This window comes from Betta splendens, chromosome 21, assembly GCF_900634795.4.
Source record: "Betta splendens chromosome 21, fBetSpl5.4, whole genome shotgun sequence".
NCBI lineage: Eukaryota > Metazoa > Chordata > Actinopteri > Anabantiformes > Osphronemidae > Betta > Betta splendens.
The window spans coordinates 6277361-6301374 of NC_040899.1; the positions used below are offsets into that span (position 1 = coordinate 6277361).

The 24014-nt window shown below is 47.2% G+C and overlaps 2 protein-coding genes across 6 annotated transcripts; both read left to right on the forward strand.

The window, feature by feature from the left end:
• Nucleotides 1-1476: 1476 nt before the first annotated feature.
• Nucleotides 1477-14160, forward strand: aff3 (AF4/FMR2 family, member 3). 2 transcript variants are annotated; one of them, XM_029135658.3, is made up of 19 exons: nt 1477-1608; nt 3114-3158; nt 4708-4782; nt 4934-4967; nt 5080-5137; nt 5800-5851; nt 6054-6088; nt 6244-6433; nt 7945-9915; nt 10024-10151; nt 10231-10393; nt 10467-10570; nt 10713-10776; nt 11583-11719; nt 11835-11906; nt 12024-12117; nt 12205-12254; nt 12359-12564; nt 12654-14160. In XM_029135658.3, the coding sequence occupies exons 1-19, from the start codon at nt 1537-1539 to the stop codon at nt 12773-12775; spliced, it is 3672 nt and encodes a 1223-aa protein (XP_028991491.1). In that variant the 5' UTR covers nt 1477-1536; the 3' UTR covers nt 12776-14160. The 2 variants fall into 2 exon arrangements, with proteins under 2 accessions (XP_028991491.1, XP_028991492.1); XM_029135659.3 differs by lacking the exon at nt 3114-3158 and having other exon boundaries at nt 1482-1608.
• An 879-nt stretch (nt 14161-15039) lies between these two features.
• Nucleotides 15040-23922, forward strand: rev1 (REV1 DNA directed polymerase). 4 transcript variants are annotated; one of them, XM_029135654.3, is made up of 22 exons: nt 15040-15305; nt 15901-15976; nt 16156-16288; nt 16653-16821; nt 16911-17426; nt 17569-18335; nt 18422-18514; nt 18623-18739; nt 18810-18960; nt 19042-19170; nt 19269-19423; nt 19505-19624; nt 19708-19928; nt 20023-20195; nt 20314-20543; nt 20632-20822; nt 20910-21188; nt 21333-21432; nt 21530-21729; nt 21847-21997; nt 22100-22202; nt 22290-23922. In XM_029135654.3, exons 2-22 carry the CDS (start codon nt 15911-15913, stop codon nt 22399-22401), a joined length of 4176 nt encoding a protein of 1391 aa, XP_028991487.1. In that variant the 5' UTR covers nt 15040-15305; nt 15901-15910; the 3' UTR covers nt 22402-23922. The 4 variants fall into 4 exon arrangements, with proteins under 4 accessions (XP_028991487.1, XP_028991490.1, XP_028991489.1 ...); XM_029135657.3 differs by having other exon boundaries at nt 20710-20822; XM_029135656.3 differs by having other exon boundaries at nt 15041-15305; nt 18834-18960.
• The last annotated feature ends 92 nt before the right edge of the window (nt 23923-24014 follow it).

Genomic DNA, 24014 nt, shown 5'->3' on the forward strand with positions numbered 1-24014 from the left:
ATGCAGTCACCCTCGCCCCCCTCCGGTGTGTCCTGAAGCGATGGCAGAATCAGAATCAGTTAAAAACATTTACATATAAACGTTTAAAAAAAACAATACTTGATTCAACATCCGGCCACAAGGGGGCGCTCTCTGCACACTGGATCTACACAATAGAAAATCCTGTTATCCATTTTTACACAAACGCTCTCAATATTGTAAGTCATTTCTTTATTCACAAACTGGGACTTATAGAACACAAATAAAAAAAACATTTACAATATATTGAAGTACTTCAAATATTTTGCCAAGGTTTATTTATAACATGGCTCATTACTGACCTGTAAATTAGTCTTTACCATTATTTAACACCATTTTAGGAACCTTTATAAACCCTTTTTTGACGGGTCTTATTCAAATTGTGCCCTTTTCCATCTGTATCTGCAGGAATCTGGAGAACCCACAGGATCACCATGGTAACCAAAGTAAGCTGCAGGGACACACAACGTGGATCAGGCCCACTCGTTCTCTCCTGACACCTTTCCATTTCCACTCCACGAGAGAAAGTGTGTGTGTGTTGTCAGGAAGGTCGACTCCTGAGGCCAGTCGTGTTCTAAACAGGCAGTGCCGAGGGATGCTGTTGTGCCTTTGAGGTCCTGTCACCATGGCCCTGTAACCAATGGTGCTACGATGTGGCTTGGCTTAGAGACCTACAGCTCCACTCTGTTACCACAGGAAGATACCGTTGTGTCGTTATTGTCTTTGTATTAGGATCCTTAACTGTATTGTCTGTATTGCAACTGCTATAGTGTAAATTAAACGTATTTTCATTACTGTTATATTAATGCTGCTGTTAAGCAGTAAGACTCCACATATATAATATCTGTGCCAGAAAGGAAATTCATGGTCTTTTACAAATCCAGCAAACCTAGAGGAAGTCAGAATTAAACAGGGTAATAGACAAGCACCTTGTTCCTTTAATAAAAAGTTATTGAGCTTAAAATGGAGATAAAATAATTATAGTTTTTGCCATAACTTGAAGCTACTTACACCTGAAGCATGACGTGTCCTACAGCTGTAAACGGGCCTCTTTTTGTCAGCATATTAACTATTTACTGGTCCTACTGTATGTCAGGGTTGTGTGTACATTCTGTGACGTGGCCCCCAGGTGGTCAAACGTCGCTGCACGTCGGGCCCCAATATTCTCCTTTCACGCCCCTGTTTGTTTTAAAGCCTTAATACGTCATCCGTCGTATTCCCACACGTGAACGAGCGCAATATCCGAACTGGCCGCCGCTCGACGGCCACATGGCCGCGGTGAGTCGTGATCTCCCTGCGTGAGGCCGCCGCGCGTGTGTCATCTCTGACGTCGCCGTCCCGCCCACATCGCCCTCCGTCTCCCACGGTGACACAGTCTCTCCGGCAGCTGCAGCGGAGATCCACGCGTCGGGAGCCGAGCCGGGGCTGCCGGCACCACGCAGGAGCGCAGCATCCGCGGTTCGTCGGCGGTCCTCACTGGCATGGACGCCGGAGGAGCGCTCTGACCACGCAGGAACCATGCCTACTGTCCTCCGAGGCAAAGGGAAACTTTCCGTTGTCTGCTCTCTGCTCCGATGCGCGTATTCTCAGGTGAGTCGACGGATGGAGTGTGTTCCAGTTTACGCGGAGCCAAAATGAAAAGTTGCGTGTTCGGGCTACGTCGGCAATGAGTCTCTCGGTGTTCATCTCGGACCACAGGCTGTGTGCTCAAAAGTCACCGATTTGTACATCAAGTACCTTCGAGGTTGTGAATAATTCCCTTGATTTCCACGGAGTGCTGAAAGAAAACGCATTACAGAAGAGTGTAACGTCGCTCTTTGCAGACTGAAGCACTAAATATACGCTGAAATGAGCATAACTCCAGTAATTGGAGATGCTTTAAGAATGTAACAGGTGTCTGGTAGTGGCCCTGCATCCAGCTCCTTGCAGGTGTTATGATGGGTTGTGGTTCCTGTGGCCCTGGGGGGATCCCTTCATCTGGGTATTGCAGCAGAGCTGTGGCCTGTGATGTTAGCGGGTACGGATGCGTGAAACACGTTGGAAGCGGGTGATGTTCGTAGTAAAGGAGGCCTGACGTGTGCCTCTAAAACACTGCCCGCCTTATTTACTGCCCGGTGGCTGCATCAGACAGCGTTCGCACAGCGCTTTCCATCCGCAGACTTACACACTGACCCCAGTGAGTCATGCATCCAAGAGGAGACAGTTTAAGACACATGCACACACACACACTGCACTGCACACACACACTCACAGACGGGCATAGAAGAAGAGTGAATGTAGTTTCTGACTGTTTGACTGAAATGTCTAAGTCTGTAACCAGGTGGAAAGTGTAAGACGGCCTGGCAGATGATCTGGTTTCACGCAGGATTCACAGTCAGAATGAAACTCCCACATGCTGACACTCCCACATAGAGAGAGAGCTCCCACGCACAGTAACACAGATGTTCAAACAATTCAGCCTCGCCAAGTGACTCAGATCAGGAAGCGCGAGTGAAAAAAGTCATTGGAGGGTTTTCTGGGCGCTTGAGCAACGCGGCCCTCATCACCTCACGGTTGACCCCAACAACGCGATCCAGCACTGCGATAAGGAGGGACATGGGGGGGGAGAGAGAGAGTGAGACCCAGTGTTGTCTGACATGGACGGGGGTCGAAAGTCGCTCGCAGCGGTTCTCAGCATCCGTCATCGGCAGCTGTGATTCGAAAAGATATGACTCACCGGCATCCTGTGCGCCGTCACAACTGTGCAAGCGTGACGGTGAGGTCTAGAGTTTGAATGTCGCGAAAGGAAAGCGCGGGAAGGGGAGTAAAGAGGGTGAATCCGCGACTGTACTCAGGTCTATGTGCAGCTGAATTCACGGATGTGGCGACATACAGTATGAATTCTGTGTGTGTGTGTGTGTGTGTGTGTGGGGGGGGGGCGTTACAGTAGAGTGCACGCTCAGATACGCTTTCTCTGCACCATGTGGATGCTTATTTGACGTCTAAACCCATATTTGCGGCTGTGTTTGCTTCAGAAAACGCACATTAGCTGCAGCCTTCAACTTCCTGTTACTTCTACCTCTATTTCCATCAACTCCATGCTCTCGTCTGCACAGGTAACAAGAAACCAACACAAAAGCTGTGCCAAAGACATTCTGGAGGTAAGAAATGACTTTAAGCGTGTCAGTGTGGATGAATGGAGTAGTGTAGATGCACGGGTACAGATCATGGGGTGGGCTAGAGTGGGAGAAAGATAGCAACACATAACGCGTCAGCTGGGAGCCTTGTTGTTGTTGGAGGAGGAGGAAAGGGGTGAGGGCTGGTGCTGTGTCCTTGGTGACTGAGGGAGGGGAGATAATGAAGTGAAAGGATGAGCAGGGAGAGGAAGCGCGTGTCCTCTGGGGCCTCCTGCAGCGAGTGGGAGCGCGGAGACGCAGACGAGAGGAGGAAGAATTAGAGCCACTTGCCAGTTTTAATAAAACGTGTCGCTGTCCATGCGCCGCCGCCGACCAGAACCGGTGGCTTCCAGCGCAGCTCCGGTTACCACACATCCTGACCCGCCTGAGGCCCACCGCCCTCAGACATCACAGCCGATGCACCGTGATCCATCCCAGAGCTCCTTCACTCATTCATCCATACGCAGCTTTGTCCTCTTAGACACCAAACCGCTGTTGCGCGTGTGTTGTGTGTTTTTTTTTTGTTGGCGTCTGAGCCCAGGCGGGTCTGAAGTGTGACTGCAGGCAATCTAATAAGCAGAGATAATAGTGCGCTCTGGATGGAGAGCTCGCCCCATGTGACTGGCTTCCTGGAAGATAGAGGAAATCAGGAAGATTCAGAGCGGTCCAGGTGTGTAATTACCTGTAATGGTCCCAGATAGAACCAGACGCTGGCATTCGCCACACGTGTCTGAAGAACCTCTGCGTGTAGTTTTCCACTCATCACGCCTTTAGTAAATCATATTTGTCATTATTTATGCCTAGCGCTCCAGATTTAAATCACGTGTGTGTTTGGCTGTAGTTACAGCTAAAGTAGCGGTCCATTTATTGATGCATTGACTCCTCAAGTCTCCTGTTTATGTGTGCAGGCAGCTACTTGTCCCAGCAGTGACTCCACTTACTGTACTTCGGGCCTGTAAACTGAAACTTGCTTGTTTAAATTCTGTTGTGTCACAGTTTCCTGCAGCAGCTCTTGGTTTGACGGGTTCCTTCCGGGTTCTATTCTAAAATGTTCACACTTCAGTTTCGCCAAGTGAGTCACCCTCAACCCCACAAGTCTGACTGTTCAGCTGCTGAGACAGCGATGACACCGAGTCTTACCCTACTGAAGATCACCTTTTAAAAAGCCGTGACTCGTGTGAACACATTAAACCCAGATGACTGCACAGACAGACCCGCCGGAACTGCTCCCACTCCGAGCTCGTGCTGCAATTCACGGCCTATTTTTGCAACCCGCCACTCTCCCCGCGGTGGGGGGGGGGGGGGGGGGGGGGGGGGGGGGGGGGGGGGCTGCGCTGGCACCGTGAATGGGCTGTGACACGATGCTCTCTGCTGTCACTGTACATGTGTAGATGGGAGTAATAAGTTACCGCTAAATGAAGGACAATTAGAAAGCTCTGATGACAGATTTAAGGTGCCTGGGGGCTCTATGGGAGATCATCACTCACAGTGGCGTCTCATGGTTGACCTTTGACCCTTCACTTCTGTTACACAGGACATGACTCAGTCCTGGCCGTCCCAACAAGCCTTAGGGGGCAACCAGGCCCAACGGATCCTCTACAACCCTAAGGTAGGGGACTCTACCACACTTCATACAGCTGAACCTCCAGTCGGACTGTAGACGGATCGATGCATCATATGACTGTATTATAGTTTAGCAGAGGAATGGTTTTAATAGTCAAACTAAAGATTTTAACAGTCATTTTCTCTGCGCCCCTCAGGATCCAAAGCAACTGACAGCACAACAAAGGCAAAGTAAGTGTTCCCTGATACGGGACACGCGGCATCACCTGCAGCTGCTTCGCTCTGAAATGTCTGATGCATTAACGGCCGCCTGGCTTCACAGCACGTCTTCTGTCTCTGTCAGGTCGAGGGGACGTCCAGCTGCGAATGAACCGTCCTCCTCATGTGGCACCTCACAAGTCGTAAGTGGTGCACGGGCAAACGCCAGCCAGCGTGAGGACGAAACACAACACGCAACACACGCTGACAACACAACAGAGCACGTGATGAGACGGCCCTTCGAGTTTTATATTTTGATATGAATGTAATAAAATAATTACAAAGAGGAAGTAGATTTACAAACGAGGGTCAGTCAACACATGAGCTGTGTTAATGCTACAACGCTAACAACAGGCTGCACAGCTAATGTCAGGTCAAAGGTCACGTAGCGGTCTTGAAAGTTGTCAGTGGAGACTAATGTGCTTGTGTTTGCTAAGGCTGCATCCTCCGTTTAAGCTGAACCACATGTTCAGCGTTGTAAGTACACTGCATGCCTCACATTATCACACATGCTGCGTCCTGTAACACAAAGGTTCACCACAGTTTCCCTGATATTTCCTCATATTAGCACACAACAATGTGAAGTTGCCCGTCTGCTTTAGCAGCTACATGTTTTGTCTCGTTAATTCCAGTATGAATCGCTTTCTACTATATATATATATATATATATATAGTATATATAATAGTATATATATACATACATACACACACCGCAGTCTGCTCACTATTGAAAAAATAATTTAATTAATAGAATAGGTGTAGAAAAACTGCGTGTCTGACGGTGCATTTGTCTGTTTGTTTACAGGATGCTTGCCGATGACCTGAAGCTGAGCAGCGACGATGACGACACTCACAGGGTAACGCTCTTTATTTCCCCTCAGCCGTGAGCACAAAGCTCTCGAACGTGCAGTAGCACTTATGCGAAGAGCGAGAAGTAAAGCAGTGGTAGCGAAGGCCGCTGTCCAACGGCAAAATAAAGTAGTAGCACAACTGTTATTCTCTTGTGAGTGAGAGAAAAAGATGGTGAAGTTGTGCTTTTTTTGTGCTGTGTCCCTGAAGGCCCCGCATGAGTCAGCTTCCTGGGACAGACAGAGGTACACCATCACCAATATTATGCGTCTGTATATTTCTGTTTGTCTGTAAACACAAGTCAAGCCGTGTGTGAATGAATGACGACAGTCTCTGCCCGTGTGTGTGCGCGTGCACCCACGCTGACCCCTGACTGATGTCTGTGTGTGTTGACTGACAGCCTGTCAGCGCAGCGAGCGCACACACATGGCAGGCGGGTGAGACATTCCAGCTCCGACTCCTCGGGCTCAGACTCCAGTGCCGAGTCGGGGAGCAGCAGCCCTCGTTCCCGGAGCCCGAGCCCGGAGGTTCACCCGGACCCTGCGTCGCCGGCCGACGCGCAGCCACGCGGCGACGACAACAACAAGGAGGTACCGCAGCCCTTCTGTTTGCCGGCTCAGCCTTTGGCTTTGCTGCAGTAGCTAGCGCTGAACCCTCTGCAGGGAGTGGTGGCCTGCAGGCAGTCGCTGGCAGGTGTGGGGAGGAACACGGGAATGAGGAATGCCTGGGAGCCGGAGCGGTGAGGCCATAGCTTTGGGAATTTGTGCCTGGGTGTCATGTCAACAGGCTGGGTCTCAGACAGAAAAGCCCCCTGGACGCGGAAGCAATCAAGGCTTGATTTAATGCTAAGCCTGAACTAGAGTTAACCTCTGATACAACACCGTGCATATGTATTCTGGTTAAATATTAAAAGTGTGACATGGTGGGTTTGGCTGGAGTGGAGCATTGTGGGGGTTGATTTGAGACGTGTGCTATGTGGGGAATGAAGGGAAAACCTCCTGCTCTTTTATGAATGGAAGCCCCTGTGCGACATAACGGACTGTATTGCTAGCTATGCGCTACATAGCTCCTATGGAGACGCAGGGAGAGGAGTGTGTGTTGGGAGGGGGGTGTGCACCATGTGTTTTTCATTTACGTGCAGCGTTTGACTGTCTCCCAGGGAAGGGATGGGGGTTGGAGTTGTGGAGGCAGCAAATCCAAAGTTCCAGGTAGTGAGAGAAGAAGGGAGGGACAGAAAGGAAGGAGGGAGGGAGGCCGTCGCGGCACAAGAGGTGCAGTGTCTTCTCTGCAAAGAGGGTGAGGGATGTTGGAGGGGGCTGGGGTGTCAGTGTTTGACTTGAGGAGTAGAGGTTTAATTTAGCCCCAGGTCAGCTAGCAGAGAAAAACAGGACGCACGGAGGAGAACGGAGGTCGATCTGCAGCTGTGAGTATCAGAGTTTCTCTGCTTGAGGAGAAACTCTCTTTTTCCCCTCTCGTTACCAGGCCAGTTGCTAAGTAAACATTAAGTGAGTCATTTGACATAATTGGATGGGCTTCGAGCTACTGTAAGCACAGATGGGGAATGTGAGGCCGTGTAGCGAGTAAGCTGACAAAGGCAGGCTCTGATGTCAGTTCACTTTATTATTGCTCAGTTTCTTAGACATGAGTCATTATCAAGATTTGTTTTTCAATAGTTTTAATTGCAGCTGAGTCAGTGCGGCATTATGTTTGGCTTTTTATTGGTCTGGATTGGGGCTGTGCACGCCTTACATGTGATGCAAAGTGATCCAATGTTCTCTGTCTGCATCTAGGTGTCTGCTGAATAGTGAATGAAAACATATGGACAGTGTTGGAATGTAACCCTTTTAATCAGTGCACCTAAACTAAAATGTGTATTTGTAGTATATGCATTTTCTGCTGCTTTACTAAAAGTATTTTTATGAGGCCTTACTGTCAGTAATTAAGACATTTGTTTACACCATTTCAGGAAAGCTATAGCTTTAAAGTTAATCATTTTAATATAAAGGCTGAACTGACAAGCATCTACATGTTTTTGACACTTTAATACACTTTTAACAATCTTTTTTTTACGTTTCTCTCTCTCTTTCCGTGCTTTCCTAAGGCTGACCACCCCTCTGCTGCCCAGTGGCAGTTGGATAAATGGCTGAAAAAGTCGCGGAAAAAATCTGCCAGCAGTGAACAGGATCCTTCCCATAGCATTCCAGGACGTCTGCCCTCTCCTCACGCCCAGCGAGCCCCATCTCCAGCTCGAGCATGGGACAGCAATCAGGAATACAGCCCTAGCCAAAGCCCTATTCCCAGTCCACAGTTCAATTACAGCCGCGCCAACAGCCCCCTGCCCAGCCCTGGTTACAGCTACTGCCCCAGCCCCAGCCCCTTCACCAGCACATGTCCAAGTCCCAGCCCGGAGCACATTCCCGTTCCCAGTCCAGCTCTAAGTGACTGCCTCAGTCCCGGAGCCAGTCGTAGCCCTAGCCCTGTATCCAGAAACCCTCCAAGTAGCCCAGGTCCTAGCTTGGCCCCTTCATCGAGGGTTCGTCACAACCCTGAGGTTCAGAAACAAACCCAATCAAGTCCAAAATCTAATTCCCACAGGACCAAAATCAGGCCCTGGATTGATCCACTGCCTAACGCTCACACCAAGAACCATCACATACATAGTACTCATCCTGAACCAAGTCATCAGCAGAGACCCAAGGCCCAGCCCACACAGGAAGCAGACCAGAGAAGGTCCAAAGCTTCCACTGTGCTAAATTCTCAAAGTCACAGCCACAAAAGTCGACCTAAATCTGACTTTGTGCCAAACTCTAAACAGCACTCTGAGGCTCCCAAAGCTAAACACACATCACATTCTGAGCAAGGCCAGGGAAGCAGGTCAAACCACAGCTCCAGCTACAAGCCTAGACCTTTATTTCAATCCAGCTCACAACGCAGCCCCACAAGAGACAGGAGACACCACTTAGTTCCCACTAGTCGTGAAACTATCAGCAGTCATGGTTCTGATTCCCAGTCTACCTATAAAGCTACTGGTAATTCTATTTCTGGGTTGAACTGTAGGTCAAGCCCAAGTTTAAACCCTCGGGCCAAGGCTTGGGACACACTTTCTGTGGATGTTAATCAGGCCAAAACACTGCACAAGAAACCCCCAACGAAGGAGCAGATCGTGGACCACAGAGGCGATCAACCGAGCCAAGCACAGGGCAGAAAGCACGAAAGAAGGGAGGAGAGAGTCAGGGAGAAGCCAGCGGGTAAACAAGACCAAAAGGAAGACAGGAGGCTGGCGGAGGAGCAGTTACTGAGACGGCCCTGGATCCAGAGTTCATCAGAGGAAGAGGGGGAGGAAGAGGAGCAGAAGGAACTGACAGAGAGGCAACGAGGGGGAGAGGAGCCAGCAAGGGTTGAAAGCAGTAGGAGAAGGGAGCAGCAACATAGACGCGAATGGAAAGAGGTCCATGTCAAAGAGAAGCTGCCCGTGACCTCAGAACGACATCACCTCCAGAAAGACTCCCACCACCAAGGGAGGACAAGAAAGGGAGACAGAGGCGAGAAGGAAAAAGAGTCGTCACCTCCTCCGTCACGGTCTCCTACTCCTCATAGGTCGTCGTCCTCCTCCTCCGCCTCCTCCTCCTCCAATTCAGACTCGGAGCCCGAATATCAGAACTTGATCACTAAAGTGCCAGCAGACTCCACCTCCCACAAGATACTCAGCAGGAGGGGGCAGCCAGAGCCAGGCAGACCTGATGCCAACAAGCCAAAGGTCATCCAGTCCAGAACCTCCCCCTCGGAGAATCCAAGTGAAGGGCAGCAAAGTAAAGGGAAGCAAAAACTCTACACCCTGGTTCCGTTCGGGAGAGGGGAGCAAGCTACCGTGTCCTCCCAGCGAGGGCTCCGGAATCTGGTGGTGCAGATAGACCTGTGTCTTCTCAAAAGGGTCCCGGACTCTGCAGTGTCCACCACTAAAAAGCCTGTGTCTTCCTCCTGCTCCTCGTCAATAAAGGACAAGCAAAGAGAGACTATGAAACACCTTCATGGACCTGAGATGGTGACGAAAGAGGGCAGAAGGAAACGCAAGGTACACAGCGTGGAGCAGTGATTTACTGTTGAATGTGTGTATCCATGTTTTCATCCGTGAAAATGAAAGAGAGGGCATCAGTGTAACCTTGTCTGTGTGTGTGTGCAGCTGGAGAATGGCGCGACACACAGAGAAAGTAAAAGGAGCCTTCCTAATGTGAACGAGCTCTCAGGCCAAACGGAGTCTTCCTCCCGCACGCCCGAGCGTAACTTTGTGACCGAGACCACGCACAACGGGTAAGAGCTCCACACGTGACGGTCTCATCCACCGCACACCAGTTTGTGTCAACGCGGGTACGCATGTGTGTGCTTGCAGATACATAGAGGAGTACTTGGACAGCAAGAGGCCGCTGTCTCCGCTGTCTCCCCTGTCTGACAACCCAGACTCCAGCAAGACTCCCTCCAAACTAAAAGCCTCCGAGCAGCAACACGTCCACCCCCACAAGAACCGGGACAAAAGCAAAGATCCGGCTGTAAAGGTACTACTGGTTGAGCTCCTTCCCAATTCCACTGCCTGCTCCATTCTAACATTTCGCTTCGCCTCCTCTCAAGCCCAAGATGGAGGTCGAATGTGTACGGGTGTCGAGGCAGCCTCAGCTGCCGTCCGAGTCCTGGGGCCCTGCGGGACACCGGGGGGGCGTGCCTAATCATGAAACGTGAGCAATCGGACGCAGTCGCCGCTGCGAGCATCACCACACACCTTCTAACCCAGATTCACTGGGACGTATGGACATTCCAGCTTCCTGGTGACACACTGGCTGCACAGCACTCTTTAAAATGCCTCTTCCATCCTCACAGACCGCATCACGCTGAATATTACCTACACGAAGCCAAACGGATGAAACACCGCGCCGACGCAATGGTGAGACCTTGATCTTTGTTTGAATAAACAAGGTGGGCTCCACAAGTCCATCCACTTCAGTTTAAATTAAAAAAGCCCCGTAGCTTCAGAAAAAGAAAGCTCCTTTATTCTAGTGACACATCTAGTGACCTCAGTCCTTTTTCCAGAAGACTCCTGGCAAATTCTGTTTTTTCAGCAGGGCAGCCTTGTTATCGCTGAGCGCTCACATGGTAAATAGACCAAGTTAAGCCTTCGTTTGCTGATAAGCCACAAAGACTGGCTTGAGAATCTCCCAATATTTTTGGACTTTTGGAGCTCACTTTGGGGTGTTGCGCAGCCACACTAGTGGTGGCACCCAGAATTATTATATTATGTAAAATGAACACATTTTTAATTACGCGCTTCTAGAGCGGCTGCTCCGTTTAACAGCACTGTGGGACGGGAATGGTTTTATCTTGACGTGATGGATGATCGGCCTGTCGTGAGGCAAACCCTCCCTGTGGGAACCTGGCCAGAAAGTACAGGGAGGATAGCTCCACACGAAGCTAAAAACATAACTCTGACCAGCCTGCGAACGGCTACATCAACTGATTTAATGTGCAAGAAGAGGAGACGACGGAGCCACAGATTTGTTAGGAAGCAGCACAAGTCAGTTTGTCCTGTATGTAGTTCTGCGCTGAGCCAGATGAAACACATCCGGGATAAATCTTTCTACTGGATGCTCAGACTCTGAGACCCCTTCAGCTGATTCATGCACTTAAATCTAAAAAGCCGGAGGGAGGTTTCTGTAATATTTACATCTTAACTGTAACTATGGTATTTTTTAGGTGGACAAGCTGGGGAAGGCCGTGAATTATGTTGACGCTGCTCTCTCCTTCATGGAGTGTGGAAAGGCAATGGAAGAGGGGCCGCTGGAGGCTAAATCTCCTTATACCATGTACTCAGAGACGGTGGAGCTGATCAGGTGAACCATATGTATACACTGTATATTCATGCAAAAACCAATACGAGCAAACGAGGACAGAAAAACGGACACTTGCTCACAGCATGCGCCGCTGATACCGGTTCTGTGTCTTAAGGTATGCAATGAGACTGAAGAGCCACGCGGGCCCCGGTGCGAGACAGGAAGACAAACAGCTGGCGGTGCTGTGGTGCGTAAGCCTTCCCCTCTGTTTATGCCACATCTGTCATCACACTGAAGGACCTGCAGTTGGAGTCTGATTTGTGGTCGATCGGAGCCGTTCAGACATGCGCTCATGTGTCCACAGTTTCCGATGCCTTGCCCTACTTTACTGGCAGATGTTTCGTCTAAAGAAGGACCACGCACTGAAATACTCCAAAGTGCTGCTGGACTATTTTAAGGTACAGTAGTCTAGTCTATACGTGGACATTTACATAGTCTGTCCTTCCTACCATTTAAACATCTAGTTTACCCTTGTTTACATACAGAGTTCTCCAAAAGTGCCTACAACACCTCAATGTTGGAATGAATCTGGGAAGTAAGTTCATTCTAATCTCTTTCTTTGATGCATTTGCTTCCATTCCAGCTGCTAAGATTTCCTTGAACACTATCTGTCTGTTGTACATGTGTTTTCCTTGCCAGAGGCTCAGGGGGACCCCCGTCCTCGCTCTCGCCCAATGCGAAAAGCCTTGGACGGGGTTCACTCGGGGGCAGGACCTCCCCCTCTCTCATCAGCATTCCTCAGCGCATCCACCAGATGGCAGCGAATCACCTGAACATCACCAACAGTGTCCTGTACAGCTATGAGTACTGGGAGGTGGCAGACAACCTGGCTAAGGAGAATAAAGGTACTCGTATGTGGAGGAGGTGTTCACATACAAAGCCTGAACGCAGCCAAACTGTTGCTCAAAATCAATTTTGTTCTTTCTCTTTATAGAGTTCTTCAACTATTTGAACACTTTATCGGGACCATTGACTCTTCACAGTAGCATTGCTCACACTGTCCAGTACACCAGGCAGGCTCTTCAGTGGATACGCATCAGTGCCAAACTTAACTAAGAAGGGACGGATTCACGGTTCCCTGACCACTGGATCTCCAGACCACATTTTACTTTACTGTAGAAGAGACAACCTCTGGATCTCTATGCAGCTACCAGGGCAGCGCTGATGCCTTCTGTCCTGCTGGAACTCGGATAAAATCCCAAGGAGGCATTTGTCATCCTCATAGGATGTTCGAGTGCTCAGAACCTGGACCTCACTGTGCTCAAAGCCTTCGGGAGAAGCAAACTTTAAACCTTGCGGGTCGCTGTGTGCACATTTCTCCTGTTTGTTTTGGGGTTTGTGCACAGTTCAAAGTAGTTCAGTGTAATAATTTGCCAAAAAGTCTCTCGGACCTCAAGTAACTCATAAACCCTCCTTTTCATACGTGTTTCTGTGTAAGCAGAACAGGACCAAATGCTGAATTATATACCACTTTCACCAAAACAAACAAAAGAAATCTGCAAATTTGCTAATGAAGGTTGAAATTACAATTAAAATATGACATATTTACATTTTTCTGTGTTTTTTACTGTGCAATATTTGAATTGTCTGTTTTTTTGAAAAATGTTACATAAAATACTGGTGAATTCAATTGCCAATTGTTTTAAGTGTCGAAATTGATCAATGAAGTTCCTCTAGACTACCTCTCACTTCGGCTAAAGCCTAGAATGCTTTAGTTTTTGATAGACGTTTGGACTAAACTTGTAACTGATTTGTTTACACATAAAATCAGCTGTTAAAAACTGAGCTTTCAGGGAATCTCACGTCCTTCTTTATTTCATTATAATAATCCCAACTTTAATTGCAGGATGTTTTTAATGAGTGTTAATGTGATATTAATGAAATATTTGTGTTGGAAAGCAGGAGCATCTTGCAGGTTGATCCTTTGCTGCGGCTTCAGTCACATACCAGAACACACCTTCATAGTAGGCACAAGTGTTCTGTGAGTCAGACCCATCTGTCAGGCCACTTGTGCAGCGATTTCACTCTGCCACTCAAACATCACTCTCTTTGCCTCTCCACCACTGCACCGAGCATATATTCTACATCCTGCTGCACCAGCACAGTAGTCACACATGAAACTTCAGCATCTGATGTCTGGTACCATAGCAACAGAGAGCAACCAATAAGGGGGCGCAGAGAAACACAACACGTTGTGGGTCAATGGCATCCTAGTTTCTTTGATTTTGTAAAATTATACGTTGCTAACTAATCCCATGCTGGACTACATTTTCCTGTTTTCTGCTCTCCTTTATTCTGCAGATGTTAAATAGAGGCTGTCAGGATTGTTTAACCAAACAGATTGTTTGGTGATTTTCATTTTTTTTGCTGATTTATTTCCAAAAGCAGATACTCTAAGTGCAGACTCCTATTAATGTAAATGAGAGACTATAATTTTTTATTCTTTGATTTCTGTTTCTGTCTAAGCACCCTGGTTGCATGCATTTGCAAAACACTGAACTGCTGACGTGCGTGGGCATGCAGGTCTGAATGATCAATTTATTCCTGTGGTCATGGGCTGAATTAGGAGGCGCTTGTTGTGTCAGTGTGAGTGGTCGGAGCGGACCACCACGACCACAGCCTGCACTGCTGGCGCCTCCATCCGGCACGTGTCCCTGCGTCACGGCCGTCGGATGCGTGCGTGCCGGGCCGTCTGAGGACGACTGCGCCCGGAGCCAGACAGCGCACACACCAGACAGTGGGGGAAAACCACACGGCTTGATCGACTGCATATGGAAGGGGTGAGGGTGGATCAGATCTCAGCGGCCGAGCCACCTAATCTAAAGCACAGACAACATTTCAAAAGGTGGACAGATCAGCCGTTACGGCTTCAGACTGACGGCTTCCCCCCGTGTGACAGTGGTCTCTTTTAAACCGGACACCGATTCAGGGTGCGCTCAGACAGTCGATACACATGACCAGCGATCGACTGCCCGCAGCGTGGCAGCAGAATTACACAACTTGAAGCTGAAAACAACCGGGGATGAGCTGCGTCAAGCTGTCCAAGAAACGCGTCACGGAAACGGGGCATCGAGCCTGTTTGATTTTCAAAATAAAGCAAAACAGTTTTATGCTATTGTAAATTGAATGTTCTGAACGTAAAATAAAGTTGTAGCTCAGATATGCGTAATATGCGAAACACACTGTTCTCCACAGGTTCTGTCACTTACCTATATCAAGAGTATCCCGACCTGTTACAACGTACTTTACTTTGAAAATGGTATCCGGAAGTACGGTTTGACAGTCGGTGTGCGAAGGGAAAGCAGAGCGTTCAGGCGGTAGAACCAGAGCAAACGGACTGGGAGGGTGAGCAAAATGCTGGACAGACATGGCGCGGCATCATGACAAAATAGCGGCGTCTCAGTTCGACCACAGGGCGTCTGTGGAGTAGGACGCGGCGGACGAGTCGAGCCAGCTCGGGGGGGGGGCTTCCATTCCGCTCCTCTCGGCTCTCACCTCGGTTAATCGCTGCGCACTCGCCGTGTGCGCGGGGCAGCGTCTGCACAGAGAAGTGTGTAGCTAACGACCCAGTCTGGCGGGATCCAAGGTAAGAGCCGCTGACGCGTGTCGGCGGGGGCTCCGCCGCGCACGGCCCCGGTCGAAGTTACTCGGCGGGTGCTGGAAGTTGCGCTGGCCATTGTTTGGCGGCGTTGTCAGCGCGTGCACGCGACACGAACGTCCTCGTGTTTTTGTTTGCCTGAATTGACAGAGCGCCGCGGTCGCGAGCGACACGCACGTGTAACGACCGTTGCTAATGTCCGACGTCGCCAAGTGCGGCTAACCGTGCGGCTAACGTTAGCATGGAAGATGTGACAAAGTGCCACACGGGGCTGTGGTGAGACCCAGCTACCTGTCAGCGGCAGAGGGCTGCCCGGGCATGCCCTTGGTCGGAACAACGTCCCCAAGGCAGACACGCACTTTCACCAGATGAATGTGGACTTAATATGTCTCCGCCGTCAATAACACCTGAGCTTGGTGGGAGGCTTGTCTGTGTTTTGAGTGGCACACTAGGACAATAATACAGTGTTGACAGTGTTGTCGTGTACTTTAATAAGAAGTTACAATATTTGATTCCGTTACTGCAGCATGATTTTAGCTCGCCTTGGTTCAGTGTGGCTGAAGAGCTGCTCTCGTGCTTTCAGGTGGCTCAGTATGAGTCGAAATGGCTGGACAAAGAAGAAAGCGAATGCTAACGATGACAACGGATGGGCTGAAAGGGTGAGTTCCAATCGGCTCTTCGTAACTAACAATTCGTGGTAGAAATGCCCCAGCATGGAGACGCTGCCCCCACCCCCCAGGGGAGCAGTGCAGGTTTTGACTGTTGGGGGTGATGGATAAAAAATTAAAAGGCTTCATATACGTTCAACTTGTCTCGCTGCTCTCTTCCGTATTTGCAGGGGGGCTACATGGCGGCCAAAGTCTCCAAGTTGGATGAGCAGTTTAAACGCGATGCCCCCAAGGAAAAACAGAAGGAGGGGACGTGCTCCAGCATCTTCAGTGGGGTGGCCATTTATGTCAACGGATACACAGGTAATATTAAAAACACGTGTACTCTATTGCTGCCGACTTCTCACATTCACAGGATCGTCAGTCAGTCCTTCACACTATGAATGATGGACAGTGTAAATGTTCTGCGAGAATGTCCCCGTAGACTGAATGCAAACAAGTCTTTCACACGCAGCTGCATTTCTCTCACCTCATCAAAATTCTGTCTGCACAGATCGTGTCACGCTCTGAATAGGTTTTATGCTTTGAGTGGTATGGCAACGATAATGTTGACAGCCGCGAGTGCAGACTGTATATCTGCATAACTGTTTTTTTCATGATCAAATCATTGGGCACTTTGTATTTTACTAGTATCCTGATCAGATAATGCTTTAACCCAATACAATAGATCCAAGTGCTGATGAGCTACGCAGACTGATGATGCTGCATGGTGGACAGTTCCACATGTACTACTCTCGCTCCAAGACCACTCACATCATCGCCAACAACTTGCCCAACTGCAAAATTCAGGAGCTCAAAGGAGAAAAAGTCATCAGGCCGGATTGGATCACAGACAGGTGTGTTTGTATGTTGGTACATCTGCCATTATAATATAAATGTTTTTGTACAACATCAGCTTAAATATATTTTCATTTCTCTAAAACAGTGTCAAAGCTGGACGACTTCTGCCTTACATTCAGTACCAACTGTATGCAAAACAGAAAGGCCCCCTCTTCCCTGGCATCATTCTGCGCCAGACCTCAGATATTGCAGGAACGAGCCATGGGACGCTACAGACAAATGCCCACCATAAACCACATCTGCCACAGCACAATGTTGAACAAGCGTTTCCCAAGCAGAAACAATCCTCATCCAGCTACGAGAATACCCTCAAACCTAACCCTAGCAACAGTCAACCTCAGTCCACCCAGCACAGCTGTGCGCCTCACTTCAGTAACCAGCCCGGTCATTCTGCATCCAGCCACCTCAGTATAGCTCCCAGACACATAAGCCCTTCACAGACCCGTGCTGTGTGTAACCCAAGCCCAACAAAGTCCCCACAGTCTACTGTTCAAACACCTCATCGTCGTCTCCAGCACCAGAAAACTGGCCAGCAACAACCTCAGACCTACTCTTTGTGCAGCACACACCACAGTGGCTGCAGGGAGGCGGAATTAAAAGTGTGAGTACATATTGTTTATCTGAGGAAGAACTTGTCCTTTTTGTTTTTTTGCAAATTTGAAATACTAAGTAAATTTAAATATAAAGTTGTAAAAATCTGTGTTCGTAATTCACTAAGCAATGATTTTTTTTGTGTTTCACAGAAATGGATTACTGCAGACCTCATTGGACGTGAGCCATTCAAAAATGAATGAAATGAATGAGTGTGGCAGAGAAGATGCTTTTCCACAGGTGGTGACGGATCCACCTTTGACCAATGGACATCCTCACCTCATTAATGGTGCCTTAAACACAGAAGACCTGTCTTTTGCGTCGGATGATCTTTTTGTTGACAAGGACCTGTCTGAATGCACAGTTAAGAGTCTAACAGACAAACCTGACCCATATGAGTTTCCCAACAGTCCTCCTAAGCAGTGCTGCCAAGCAGACAATGAGCAAAGACCTAAACCTCCACACAGCTGCCAAGTGGCTTTGAAAGTAGGTGAAGCCCAGCTGCTGCAAAAACAGCCCCAATTGTCCCTTCAGGTTGATTCAAATTCTGAAAAGTCTCCAATTTCTCCTGCATCACAATCTACATCGCATTGTCCGATTCGACTAAATGGAAGTCACTACAGCGCCCTTTCATCGGAAGCTGCCTCACTACACACCACCAACACTGCACACAAACCAGATCCACCCAACGACAAGTCATCGTCGTCATCAAAGGCTGCACATCTCCTGGTGCAAACGGGTGACTTGATCTCCGAGTACTATTCTCACTCACGTTTACACCAAATCTCCACGTGGAGGACTGGATTCTCTGAATACGTCAATGAACTGCACATTAAACGACAAGCAGCTGGAGATGCCTACTTTCCTGGGAAGGATCGATTAAGGAAATATGCAGCCGTATGTGCTACAGACAGTCAAGGTAAGAATAAAATCTCTGTATTAATAGAGGCCATATGTGTTTTTTCTATTTAGAAAGGTCCAATAATGATAATGTCTCTGTGTCAGGTACATCTTCAAGTGTTAAGTCTTGTATTCTTCATGTGGACATGGACTGCTTCTTTGTGTCTGTGGGGATCCGACATCGGCCAGACCTCAAAGGTAAGGTTCCTTTGGACTGTCTAATGTGTTCACAAACAACAGATACCTGCTAAACATGGTAGTCACATCATGTCAGTGATGCTGGTTAACCCTGTGGATTTCTTGCAGGGAAGCCTGTAGCTGTGACCAGTAATCGTGGGCAGGGCAAAGTCCCCCTAAGGCCAGGGGCCAATCCTCAGCTGGAGCAGCAGTACTACATGAGGAAGCACGTGACCCCTCAACATGGTAAAACTGTTCAGAAAGCTCAAAGTATTAATCCTGTGATTTTGTTCTATACATTTTAACCTTTATTTAGCTGCATCCTTGTCTGGCATCTCAGATAGAAACGATGATGAGTTGCACATAACACCCTCACAAGAAAGTCCCGAGTCCCATGCCAAGGCAGTGGATCAGGATGCTGCTGCCCTCTCAATGGCAGAAATTGCATCCTGCAGCTATGAGGCCAGGTAAGAAGTAAACACACACGTGTGTATTTAATTTTACAAATATAAACAGCGTTTTTACCTGCTACATTTGTTTTGCTATAGACGAGCAGGTGTGAGGAATGGGATGTTCTTTGGCAAAGCGAAACAGTTGTGTCCCTCACTGCAGTCTGTCCCATATGATTTTGAGGCTTATAAAGAGGTGGCTCTCACCATGTATGAGATACTTGCAGGGTAAGAACAATTTCCAGATCTACTGTAACTCACTCCCAGATTACTGACCTGCAGATTGACCTAAAATTTTGCGTCTCACTTTTTTCTTCTGTTTACAGTTATACCCATGACATTGAAGCTTTGAGCTGTGATGAAGTGCTGATAGATGGTTCTACTCTGCTAGCTGAATTGGGCATCAGCCCAGACGATCTTGCCAAAACAATCAGAGCAGAAATCAAGGAGAAAACTGGATGCTGTGCTTCAGTGGGCATGGGTGAGTTTCTACTGGGCACATTTCTTTCTGAAAAATAGAACTACGCCGTGTTTGTATTTTAATAATTGCTTATCTGCTCAGGGTCCAACATCTTGTTGGCTCGCCTGGCGACTCGCAGGGCCAAGCCAGATGGGCAGTACTTTTTGAAGTCTGAAGAAGTGGATGATTTTATCAGAGATCTGCCAGTGACCAACTTACCAGGTACGAACAGAGCATCACCAGCTGGTCGTGTTTCCAACCCATGGTCTTTTAAACAAATTGACTAAGATACTGCATTTTTCTAGGTGTTGGGCCTGTAATGGGCAGAAAGTTAGGCTCTATGGGTGTGAGTTCATGTGGGGACCTCCGACAGGTCTCTCTTTCTCAGCTGCAAAAGAAATTTGGACCCAGGACAGGACAAACCTTGTTCCGATTCTGCAGAGGACTAGATGACCGACCTGTTCGATACGAGAAGGAAAGGAAGTCTGTCTCTGCAGAGATGAACTACAACATCCGCTTTACACGGGTCAGAACTACTCCCATGCTCTCACTGTCTTTATTTTTGTTTGTGTTTCACTGCTTTTTTAATCTAACACTATCTAACTCACCTGTGTGATCAGATTGATGAGGCAGAGAGTTTCCTGACTAATTTGTCAATGGAGGTGCAACGTCGCTTACAGGAAGCAGGGCTACGTGGTCGCAGAGTTACACTTAAGGTCATGGTACGCAAGGTTGGAGCTCCACTGGAACCAGCTAAATATGGAGGTCATGGCATATGTGATAGTCTAGCCAGGTAAGAAAGTAATGCACACCTGTATGTTGTTGAGTGAGTGATAATGTCCCCTTTCCATTGCTTATCCATGTCATTGTCTTTGTGTGGATTCTCATTTTTATCTGTCCCATGCTGTCAGGACTGTGATGCTCGCTCATTCCACTGACAGCGGTCAGCTGATTGCCACGGCAGTCATCAAGCTGTTCCATGCCATGAAGTTGCAGGTTCAGGACCTGAGAGGAGTCGGGATCCAGATTCAGCTTCTTGAAGGACATCACACAATCCCTAAAGACTCCACTGTTCACCGCTCACGGTCCATCAAAGAGATGTTACTTAACAAGGGACCCAGTACCTCTTCCCTCAGCAGAGGTTTGTGAAACTTTTTTTATTGCAGTCTGTATATTTGATGTTGCTTATGAGGTTACAATGTTATGATGTTGAACCATCAATGTTGCAGATGGGGCTGACAACACCATGCATCAGACAAAGACTTCTTCAACCACAGCCTCATCACCTGGCTCCTTTCTACATCCAGTGTCTCCTGAGCCTGTCCCAGGCACAAGCAAAGACCAGTTAGCGTGCCGGCAAACTCCAAAACATTCTCGAACACGTCTCAACCTTAGCATTGAAGTCCCCTCTCCCTCACAGGTGAGGACTTAAAAATATTTCTGATTGATGAAAATACAATTAAACAATGAACATTATATCAACACTTTCATTAATGTATGCATTAAGGTGGATCGATCTGTGTTGGAGGCCCTGCCCGCAGAGCTAAGAGAACAAGTAGAGCAGTCATGGACTCATAGAGTTGGGAGACCAAATAACCACCGTTCACCGAGTCCACAGCCCCTTGATCCCCTTCCTCAGGCTTCTTCTCAGAGGTCTTGCCCTACCTCCCCGTTTGGTCCTCCTGCCTCCGGACCTCCATTACACAGACCTGTGGCATTAGTTCTACAGATTCAAAACCAGCCCGACAGTCCAGGAATTGTACTAGAACTACCTAATTTCTCACAGGTAAGCATATCAAGACTCTTTCTGGTTATTTATAGAATATAGCATACACTTTACATAACCTTTCTTTTGAAAATATAATAAAGTCATATCTTAATAAATCTGATCCAAACATGAAATATTTGAATCTGTGGGGTCTGTGTGCAGGTTGACCCGGATGTATTTGCTGCCCTTCCCAAAGAACTTCAGGAAGAACTCAAGTCAGCCTATAATCATGCAACAACTGTTCAACCTCAGACAAAAGCGTGTAAGTGACCAGATTACTTAGAAAGAAGCATTATTTGCTTTCTCTGCCATTGTTATGCTTTTTTCACCAATTATTTGCTGTCTTTGGTGTTTTGCAGTAGAGCAGAAGAATCCACTGCTGCAACTGAAGCAGCCAGGAGCTGGCCTCGGTCGGGTGAAGCGGCGCTACAAGAAAAAAAATACAGTGAGTCCCGTTAAAAAAGGACTTTCTCCTTTAAAGAGGAGTCATGCAACAAACAGCCCAGCTAACACACTAATACCCCTTGTAAAGCCAGTGGAACCCAAGAACACTGTAAAGGTGAGCCTATGAATTATGATGATGATTTTATCTTTTTATTTTTTATTTTATTTATGTGCAGATAGGTCTGTGGCTGTTGCAGCTTGTCTTATATCTGCAGTTTGTGTTCGTTCTCAGAGTGAAAATGCACCGACCACATCCTCCTCAAAACCAGACATCGCAGAGTTGGTGTCCATATTACATCCTCGTCCTGCTCCAGCATTGGCCGGAGCCAGTGACCTGACCGACATTAAAACACTGTTACGGGAATGGGTCACCACTATAGCAGGTACACTGTGTCATAATGCCAGCATTGTACACTGCATTTTGACTGCATCAATGTTTGCCACATAGCAGAAATCAGTCTTAATCACCTGTTACTTTATGTTAGAACCTATGGAGGAAGACATCCTGCAGGTGGTGAAATACTGTACGGAGCTGATTGAGGACAAAGATCTGGAAAAATTGGATCTGATTATAAAATATATGAAAAGGCGAGTACTGCACAGCTCAGTCACCTTCATTACTCCACTTCTTTGTTGTTTTTCGTGTTTGCTAATTTTTACATGTTTTCTCTGCAGACTCATGCAGCAGTCAGTGGAGTCTGTTTGGAGTATGGCTTTTGACTTCATCGTAGACAACGTGCAGGTGGTTGTGCAACAGGCTTATGGCAGCACCCTGAAGATAGCCTGAAAGGCCTGTTTCGACATTACCATTAGCACTTCATGCTTTGCTTTGTTTTCCTTCTATAAGGCTACCTGCAATACAAATAATGGCATCTGAATCATGATTTCTCCTCTCACTCAACTTCAGACCATGTTCCTAGAGCCATGAGAGTACATGGTGAGAGTGTGCACAGTACTACTTTGTCAAAGACAAGTACCACTATCTGAAGGGCAAAAAATGTACTTAACATCTGCTAATCATAACCCAGTAGGGTGATAATTGTAGCAGCCTTTTAAGAATTAATCGTTTATCATACTCATTTCCATATTAATGTAAAGTGTTATATTCAGATGTTTGCAAGCAGTCTAACCCAGGCATTGTAAGACTACAAATTTCTGTTTTTGTATCTGATAAAACATTTGACGCTAGGATCGACTAGTCTTACAGGCACATGTAGGATTTATTATTTATTCAGTCATGCACTAAAGTCTGTTTACATCTAAAAGAAGCAGTAGGCATAATTCTGTTTACACATAATCATATAGTAACATTTATAAACGTTTAGTTCTGGTAAAATTTCTTTGGTGCTCCATGCCACTTGTACTGACCTGTGAAATACCTTCTACTGCTGCGTCACAAACAGTCTGATGTCTACAGTGCGACCTTTTTCTCGTCTCTTGAAAAAAGTGCCAAACTCTGTTATTATAGTGTGTAAATAGTGTTTTTAAAGGTTCTTGTGAAAGTTTTAAAACAAAAGATGTATGTAAAGGGTTAACCTCTTGTATTGTTTACATGTAGTGAAATCTTAGTAACTGTCTAAATTGTAAATCTTCTCACTCTTTAACTGTTTCAACTTTGAAATCAGAAACTGGCCAAAGCACTTCACAAGGTTAACTGTTGATTCTCAGTAGCACTCTGACATGGGAGGATGTTGGCAGGGGTTATGGCAATCAATAAGTGGCCTATGCATTTCTTTTTTGACAAATAGTCAAGATGTCCCTTCTAAATAATGAAACGTTTCATACAGCCTTTGTATATGAACTTAATCTTGGTATTCAAGTGTTTCCAATGGTTTCATACAGCTGAATTTAGAAATAACACTAGATTTGCAACAGGTTTTTTACTCTGTAAACGAACTTGTGTACTTTACACATTTGCAATATTTATATGCATTGTGGCTACATCATTGTATTTCTGTGACGTTAACCTTTTAAGGTGGTAAGTGGAAATACTCCACAAATGCGGCTGCCTGGCTGGCTTGTGAATTCACCATGTAAAACATTGTGTGGATGAAACATTTATTTAAAACTGTATAACAATATGCAAACCAAATCAATCTGTCACACTGACCATGTTGAAATGAATGTATCCCATGTCTCCACTCACTTACAAGATGTTGCTTCTCTTCATATCTTTCCTGAGTGGAATGGCCAGGAGCTCAAAATGGCCAGTGTTGTCTTCTAGAAGCTGGCTCGTGCCTGAAGACCTGAAGCTGTGAACTTGTTTGTAAGTTTTTTACATCTTGGTAATAAAGTCTGTATTGATGAATTTGTCTTTGTCTTTTCGCCGAAAGTAAAGTCTTGTAGAAGAATGTTAAATAACTATAAAGGTTCCTTTAAAGGATTTTTAACAGGTGTTTT

What these genes read in the sequence shown, in the direction of transcription:
- aff3 (XM_029135658.3), top strand. Translation starts at nt 1,537, where the DNA reads ATGCCTACTGTCCTCCGAGGCAAAGGGAAACTTTCCGTTGTCTGCTCT. An exon ending in ACCGAGACCACGCACAACGG is followed by an intron (nt 10,152 to 10,230) that starts GTAAGAGCTCCA and finishes GTGTGCTTGCAG; the next exon opens with ATACATAGAGGAGTACTTGG. An exon ending in GGCGTGCCTAATCATGAAAC is followed by an intron (nt 10,571 to 10,712) that starts GTGAGCAATCGG and finishes CCATCCTCACAG; the next exon opens with ACCGCATCACGCTGAATATT.
- rev1 (XM_029135654.3), top strand. Translation starts at nt 15,911, where the DNA reads ATGAGTCGAAATGGCTGGACAAAGAAGAAAGCGAATGCTAACGATGAC. An exon ending in TACCTCTTCCCTCAGCAGAG is followed by an intron (nt 20,544 to 20,631) that starts GTTTGTGAAACT and finishes TCAATGTTGCAG; the next exon opens with ATGGGGCTGACAACACCATG. An exon ending in TCAACCTCAGACAAAAGCGT is followed by an intron (nt 21,433 to 21,529) that starts GTAAGTGACCAG and finishes GGTGTTTTGCAG; the next exon opens with TAGAGCAGAAGAATCCACTG.